The sequence below is a fragment of the Saccoglossus kowalevskii genome, unplaced genomic scaffold (genome assembly GCF_978046115.1).
Source record: "Saccoglossus kowalevskii unplaced genomic scaffold, keSacKowa6.1 SCAFFOLD_393, whole genome shotgun sequence".
NCBI classification, from domain to species: Eukaryota; Metazoa; Hemichordata; class Enteropneusta; family Harrimaniidae; genus Saccoglossus; species Saccoglossus kowalevskii.
This window is the reverse complement of record NW_028188789.1, coordinates 23,237-32,000: the sequence shown is the minus strand read 5'-3', so window position 1 is coordinate 32,000 and position 8,764 is coordinate 23,237. Positions and strand designations below refer to the sequence as shown.

General features: G+C 35.3%; 1 protein-coding gene across 1 annotated transcript; it reads right to left on the bottom strand.

Annotated features, from left to right (window-relative positions):
• Positions 1-2,026: 2,026 nt before the first annotated feature.
• LOC144344244 (uncharacterized) lies at positions 2,027-2,899 on the bottom strand (the record flags this gene model as incomplete). Its single annotated transcript, XM_078006329.1, has 1 exon — positions 2,027-2,899. A coding segment is annotated over exon 1 (873 nt), but the record flags the coding sequence as incomplete, so codon positions are not given.
• Between the last annotated feature and the right edge of the window lie 5,865 nt (positions 2,900-8,764).

Genomic DNA, 8,764 nt, shown 5'->3' with positions numbered 1-8,764 from the left:
GAAGCAGCGACAACCCCTCTCAAGTGGCCATTTAAGCCTCTTAACTGACTTATTCCCCTTTGTTTCAACCCAAGTTAATCCTGACAAGGACACTGTCAAGCTCATCTTTACACAAGTAACCAGTTAGAGGAATATGATATAACCTCGCCGATTTTTTAACATGACCATATAATATATGTCTAGACACTTTCTCAGCAATAGTATTTTTTAGGAGTCCTATTATTTGTTCTAGACTCTCGAAATTTTGTTCTTGTTACAGTTGCTAATAATTAAAACATGCGAAATCTGTGAAGTTACAAGTTAGTCTGTTGAATTTCCGGTTGTGAAATGCGTATTTTAACCCTTCACAGCTAAACAAACCCAGTGCGCATACGTGATGACCGTAGTTTTGTATAGCGGCGATTTTTCGGCAGTTTTTAAATATTTTGGCGTAATTTTTTAGACATTTCAATCTTTCCGGACGCCTAAAATAGTCTATTTAAGCACCGTCCCTCAACACGGACGGTGATTTAAATTTTTATTCAAGAGCGTGTTTATTGTTACAAGCGTGAATGGGTAAGCTTCGTTTGGACAAAGAGCTGCTATCACTGTAAACAATATTAAATTATTCTTCTGATGCTCAGTTCATCTTTTGAAAACAACTATTTTTTGACTTGAAAAAAAAAATCATGCCATTTTCCCATCAAAATCCAAGCCAAAATATCGTACTACAACATCGGCAAATCTCTTCCGCGTTGCGTTCAACCTATTTAAATGAGCTATGGTGATTTGAACACATGGGCATCCTTCAGCATTTTGATTGGTTAATTAGCGATTTGACCTATTAGCTCAACTCATGCAAAAGAAACATGGCGGATACCCATACAGCATCGAACGTTTATATGCGATCGGAATCATTTGCTTACGATGAAACTAAGTGAATTTTATTTGAATTTCATAACAATTCAACGAATTTATTTTTTGTGCATTATTATAATCACTACTGAATAATATTCAACAATTGTGAGACGCAGCATGACCGGATTGCGCAACCATAATCATTTGCTACTACGCAATGCAGTTGTGTTCGTTTTTATTTGAAACTTCGTTGAGAATATACTTTCGTTACCAATAAAATAAAAACAAATGTATTTGAAAAATGACACTGGGCGATATTGTAATGAAATTGCAGGCGGTCTACTTTTTAATTCAACAAGAATTATTAATTATTATTGTTAACTCTGCAATAGTTTCTTTCGTCTTAGGTGGCCCAACTGACGGTGTTGAAAGTCTGCGTAGTTAGATACTTCAATGATGAAAATGGAAGTCCCCAAAAAATATTTGATGATTATTTTTTGAAATTCTGAGCCCAAAATAAGTGCCCACCAGCCGTGAAATCCCCAGGGAGATTTTCGGATGGCTAATTTACGACGGCATATAAAGAAAGTATTATTATGGATATCTCGCGTATATTGCCGATGTTTTATACTGTTTGTAGTTTGAATATGAAAGTGGTTGTTGATGCCCCTCCTATTATTCGACGTCGTTGACAATGCGATAACAATGCCACTCGCACTGTGCACATTTTAGCACTAGATCTAGTGCCATTTTAGCACTAGATCTAGTACTTTTTCGGATTAGTGCTACTAGCACTAACCACTCGCACTACGCCCATTTCGACACATTTACATACATGCGCAAATCACTATAATACCGCATATTTGTTGGTCTGGTCAGTGTGTACTAATTCATACTGAGGAATGCACAGTAAAACATGAAGATCAAACCTTTTTTTACCCTTATATGGGAGACATATACCCTAACAATTGTATCACGTCCATCTAACAATATATAAACTTATACTTGCTAATATAATACATACATTTGTATAGTGTGGTATGAGTATACATTGCTTACAGTCAGACAAAGTGAATTGCAGTGTGGGTCTTTTGTTATTCATATCCTCACGGTGTGGCTGAGACAATATTTTCAGTAATTTAAATCTGCATACAAACACGACCTAAATCTTCTGGTTGGCGGCACTCACCTGTGTTTCTCGTTGCACACCTTTGCCGTCCTTAGAGGCTGCAAGATTCTCATGGTATAGAGAGTCTCGCAGTACCAGACAGTAGACGGCAAAATTTCCATGAATGTAACACTCTTCTTGTGATTCAGAATTTAAAATATCGTGAATGTCTTTATCTATCCAAGATGGGAAAGTTACGATTTCAGTTTGCAGCTCTGGTAATGCATCGCAATTGTTTACGTACTTCCATTTGTACCAAGATTGCCAAGCCATTGTTTTCGCGTAAATTGGTGGACACACCACCTCTGCCATAGTGTAGTCTTCAATTCGTTTCTTATCCTCGAATATTCTATACATAGTCAGAGCCTTTCTTAGCCTCCATGCCATCGCTGGTGGGTTATGGAAGATTTCTTCGTACAAAGGTAATCCTGACCCAGTTTCCCAAGACAATTCCAACTGATGCGCGACGAGCGCATCGCTAATATAACCAGGTAGCTTGTGTTGGAGGATCTCAACTAATGCGTTTGGGCCAGTCACGCGAATACCTTCCTTCTGACGCAACTGCCAAAGTTTGTCAACAAACGTGCGCAATTTCTCTTCCACTTTGTGTTCCCGGGCAATTGTCTCATTACTCAGTAGTTCTCGCAACTGGCGTAGTACTAGCTCTTTCGAAGAGTGCCTAAAATCAATAGTCCTTTTGAAGTTTTGTGGTGCTAACATTTTGTAAACGTGTGTCAAAATAGATTCAATATCTTCATTGCATGTTGACCCAATGCTCACCTGCACGTCACGTAAGTATGAGGTACCACGACGGGCGTCACCTTCTAACCGACTGTATAACTGACGAACTCGTGCAATTACATCAATGTAATCTTCGTGTCGTGAGCAGGCCATACTCAAGTAGATATAAAGTGTACGTTCAGGGTGTCGTATTCGGACAAATCAAGTTAAAGGGGAGCATCGTCCGTGTAGGCATGGTGTAGGGTATACGTGAGACTAGGCTATCCAATTGACCTTTAAATGGATATATACAGTACACACCCTTATAACTATGTTAACAGTACATATGAACAAATATTGGCTCTGTGAATAAATTTAGTTATATGAAATATTTGAAAAAAAATGTTGGCATTTGCAATATACATAGGCACTGTATAATATACAAATTTATACAGAGTCAAGTGCATATTAATATGCACCAACTAACGTTCAGTACTAAGTGTGTATTTTTGTTTAATGATTACATATATCTTAACCAATATTTGTTTAGTGCTTGCTGTGTCAAGGTACCACTTATAGATTAGAATGCGTGGTTAAATACGATCATAGTAGAATGCGTTCCTTAAACATTAACATATACACATACTTAAAGGGGAACCGCTCAATCCCATGGATTGCACCAAAGAATCATGGGACACTATTGTTTATGTTGTTTACAATGTTAATCTATCTTTTGTTATCCATTGTTATTTTAATCCAGAAAGTAAATTTGTTGTAAAATTAATCTTAACTGGAAGGTGCCCCTTTAAGGGGCAGTCACACCATGACGTTCTCGCTAGCGTTCTCTGGCGTTTGAGGAAACGTTGGTAGTCGCTGCGACAGCGCCAGAAGAGCGCCGTGAGAACGCTAGTGAACGTCGGTAATCGTTGCTGACGTTCGACAATCGTTAGTCAGTCGTTGCTCTAGCGTTACTTAGTTGTTACCAATCGCTCGCTTTGCAGTGAACAACTCACTAGCGCGACCTGTCAACGACCGCTGAACGTACCCCTAGCGCACTAAAGCGTGCGACTAACGTCAAATTAACGACCTAAACTATTCGTTCGTTATTCACACGTTAGATACACGCTCAACACGCTCACTTAACGTTTAAAAGTCGTTCGTCGCGCGCTAGTGACACGTTAGCACACGTAAATGATTTCCAGGGGTATCTTACTTGGTCGCTCATTACATGCTCCACGTGCGTTAGGAACACGCTAGTCATACGTTGAGGCAATCTCCTTCCCATAGGTCTTTGCGCTTTACGCAATAGTGCCTCTGCCACAGGCAGCCTTCAATTTTGTGGTCAATCACCTCACTACGCACGGCCATTTTCTTGTACCTGTTACATCTGAAAACGTACTACAAAAAGTGGGAAAAAACGTATGTGACATCCGAACTATTTATTAATGTCAGACCTCAGTAAAAACGTAAATACAAACCATTTTATCGCGGACTATGTTTTGCAAGGTAATGTTACTGTAGTGAAATGGCGCACGTGATACACTAAAACTTGGAAGAAAAAACGTTCTGTTATCGTATATAGTTGGAAAAGAAACATTAAAGACTAATTTCACTGAAAAAAGTTTCCTAACATTTCCGTTCATCTTGTATTCTGGTGAATATTTCAATACTATTTCTGGCTTGAACGGGTTCGATTTTGCGCGTCTAACAGCAATAGAACACAAAGGTTCTAGTAAGTTTATAAAGTTAGCCATTTATTGTAGAAACTAATGCTTTGGCATGTAGGAAAGGATGCACTTTTCTAGCGCAAGTCATGTATATTGTATTCTAATTAACAGAACATTTTATTCGGAGTCGGGCGTGAAACGTCTTATTAAAGTGTTTAAAGTAACCAAGTGACATACGCATAACTTTGTTAACCGACAGGGTCTTGTAGTTCGAACATATTCGAATATGCAAATGAGTTCTATGCAAAGCTTCTTTGTGCAGTGATGATTAGTAACGCGCATCGAACTGTGCGGAGTTCGACGTTAAGGCACTCGTTAATCGAACGCTGGATGTGTCTACCTATAGTTCCAGAACGCTCGGAAATTGGACGATTAGAACGTTCAAAGAACGCTGACCAAAACGTTATGGTGTGACGGGGCTATAAGGTTGATTTGACTGTAGTCGCTGATCCTGCTACGTGACTATGAATTGTGTTGATGTAAACAACGTTATGCGCTGGAACTATTTTTAAAAACTGTAAAAATAAGTTGTGCTAGCGACAATTACAATCTTCATGGCTGCGCTGTTTTGAGAGACCATATACTGAAAATCTAAGTGTTTTAAAATATGATACTTATTTGTCCCCACTTTAAAAACATATATAATCAGGATAATTACGAAAAGTGTATATGATGAAAACACTTATGTATTTGCACATAACACATTATGTAAAGTGTTTCCAATAAAAATACGTATTGAAATGTGTTTCCAGCAGTAAAAAAGTATTGTTCTTATAAAGTAACGCACTGTTATAAAGTAACGTAATGTGAAAACGAAAAATGACCACACATAATTAACACAAATTCCCTGATAAATTCTGCCTAACATTTCTATGATTTATTTATTAACTCAGACTATGTCTCTAGGGGATGTCGACAAAGAAGTTATACAGTGTGGAATTATCATGTAAATATTTGAGTTATCATAGCAACACTCACATAATGAAATGAATGGAAATCGGATCCAAACGGCAGTGTCCTGACACAGCTGCAGACGCTGTCCACATACTCTCGATTGTATAATTCAGTCGTTGAATGAGCGTGCGCACGACTCGGACACAAGTTACCAGTTACAACATATAATAGTGTTCATCGTGAACACCGTCGTTTACGAAATGTATCTCAAAATGTTTGCAAAGAAGTAGCAAACTAAACCATGTTTCAATATTTGTTTTCATATTGTATTTGTTGTATTTAATGAAATAACAGTTAAATTGTTATTTATTAACAAAGACTTAGAGAAGCAAAATAATAATAATAATAATATACTTTATTTCGAGTACTAACTCGTATAAATATAACCAAAATTACAGAAAAATAAGAATAAATACCAAGAAAATGTACATAATAAATATATTAAAAAACATGGCTCAGCCAAGTACTCAAACTAGCGTACTACATGTCATTACATCTGGGCTATAAATAGCTGTAATTATTGCATTCTTACTTTTTATAATTCTTAAAAAGAAGTTTGCCATTTCTTTTCTACGAAGAGCTTCAAAAGTAGTGACACGATTTTGTACAAGGGTTTAAGTCATACTAATATCCCTCTCGCCAAGCTTCAGTAAAATTCTAAATGCATTATTAAAAGTATGCAACACGAACTCGATTAATCTGCCCTTTAGTATGTATAGACCACAAATGGGAGCAGTAAGCACATCTTCGAATAAGCCAGTTTGCTCTAGCGTGAAAACTTTTCATTTGTCTATTAGTATCATCACTATCATCTCCATGTTTATTAATGACCACACCCAAATAGGTGTGTTTGTCAACAAATCGCACTGCAACACCATTCAAAAATACGTAATAAAAGTGTTTCAAATTGTTCAAACAGTTCTCGGGGAAAATGTATAATTAATATATGAGAATGTTCAGGTGTGATTGGAGCTACAACCACCGTTCACCAAGTGCGGAGTATCAAAAAACATTAGGCCATGGCAACGAGGTAATTAATTCACCAAATGTCACGATTTCATGTTGTACTTATAGGTTGATAAGATTATATAAGCGTACATACAATTAATTCTTTCACAACATAGTGTTTTACATAGAACTATTTTCTGAAGGTAATGTCATGACTTATCTTATTATGCGTTGAATTACGTCACCTTCAGTGATTGTCTAATTGGCATATATATCATAATGTTTATTTACGAGTCCCCAGACTTTTCACTCAATTGTGTTAATACTGCTTGCATTAGTCTATAAATGCCATATCAATAAACACTTTAATGATACATGTATGCACCCGTAATACACTCAGTATTTTATTTTGAACAAAGGTGTATTTTTGTGTGTTTACAAGGTGCTTAATTTTCATCAAAAAGTGTTTTAATAACTACCCAAAACACCTTTCTAAAAATTCTAAAACACTACTTTTGATAGAAAATACAGGTGTTTTATAATATAATATAATACACATGTTTTAACCACAACAAATAGCTTTCAATTAAAACAGTGTGTTTTAATGAAAAACATGAAAGTGCTCCCAAGTTTTTACAGTGTACATAAATCAATAGGTGGTACACTATGCGAGGTTATCTCCCTTTTCAACAGGCAGTGGCACCGCTACGGTCCAAATGGTGGTATCTCTCCAGAAAACTGACAGTATGTAAGAGTTGATTTCAAACGCCACAGTAATAAGGTTTATGAATTGTTCTTCCATTTTGCCAAAAGGTATTACATAATGTCTTTAAGTCAACGAACCTGCATGTAAATATGTATATCACGTAAAAACGTGACCACCATGAAAATTGTGATCATGTTTGTTTGAATCAAGGTCAATTTTACAACCATTTAATCAGACTTCGTCAAATGTTATTTTCTGTACCACAAGTTTAACACCGTATGCCCTTGCACATTACACATATTTATTGGAGTAAGAACAGCCTTGTATGTTTTAGAATTGTATATAGTTCAAGGGAAATTGAAACTTTAACGTCGATTGTGACAGGTTTAGTGTCACTTATTGTCACTACTTAATCTTATTAAATATTTTTTTTTTAAATAAAATATTGAATACTGACTACAATGGATTAGTTGAATGATTTTTATTTATAGGCAGCAAAAATATTGCCATTTGGGTAAATAAAATGTCACCTCTATCAGTTAAAAATTACGTCAAAGTCGGGTGAATAAATACACATTTCAGTAATAATTTTCAAGATTGCTATTTTGAATGAAAACACGTCCGGTCACTCAAAGAAAAAGATATTGAATATAAAATACAATGGAAAATTCTTGCTCGCGGTAGCCCGTATAATAGCTCCAGCAAACGATGTATTTTATGTTTGAAAGAAAAAATCATCATAATGTTTAGACCCCACCACTCCACATTAAACAAAAGAAATGAACTCGTGTCATCATGCCGACACAGATCAAAAGCTTCTAATATGTAACAATTAAACTTTCTATTTAATTTTAATTAATATGTTAATTTGCGAAGCTTATAATGTATGCTCTTTGGTGCAGTGAATGAATAAACATAATGCTGTGGAGTTTCAATATTCATGGAGTTGTGTATTAATTCCTCTATCACCGTATTCACCCGCTCTACATATACTTTGTATTGAGCACTTTTGTTTTTGGAATAATCGACTATTGTATCTACACACTATATATATATATATATATATATATATATATATATATATATATATATATATAGATATATATATATATATATATAGATATGGTCTATATAATAGAAGGCCGTCGGCCCATAATATCTACATACATTATTTATATTTAAAAATAAAATTACAATTTTTAAACAATTGACAATTCTTGTTGCTCTTTTCGCAATTTAATTGCGTGAAATATAAAAATATATTTTATTCTTAAATTAACAAAAAGGGAACAAATAAGTAAAAAATGGTATTCATTTTCAATGTTGTCACTGTTACAAATCAAGCAAATGTGTTCACTCCTATCTACATTATTTTTTTCTATCTGTCTCAATACGAAAACATTGGCATGAACAGCGGAGTCGAGCTAACATTTGAACATGAGAATGTACTTTCACACAGAATAAATACTTTTCAGGTGCCAAAGACAATTTAAATTCCCTATAAAATGTCAGTTTCTCTAAAGTACATACCTGGCTGAACCAATCAGTATATAGAACTTGTTTCATGTTTTTCTTAAAAATGCGTAAAAACACATTTACGTAATTTACAGTTTGTGATTCCCAAACATCATCTAAGTTACATAAAAATAATATTTTTTAACATGACTAACTCAGGTTAACTTGGATCTAAGATTGGATTTTTCA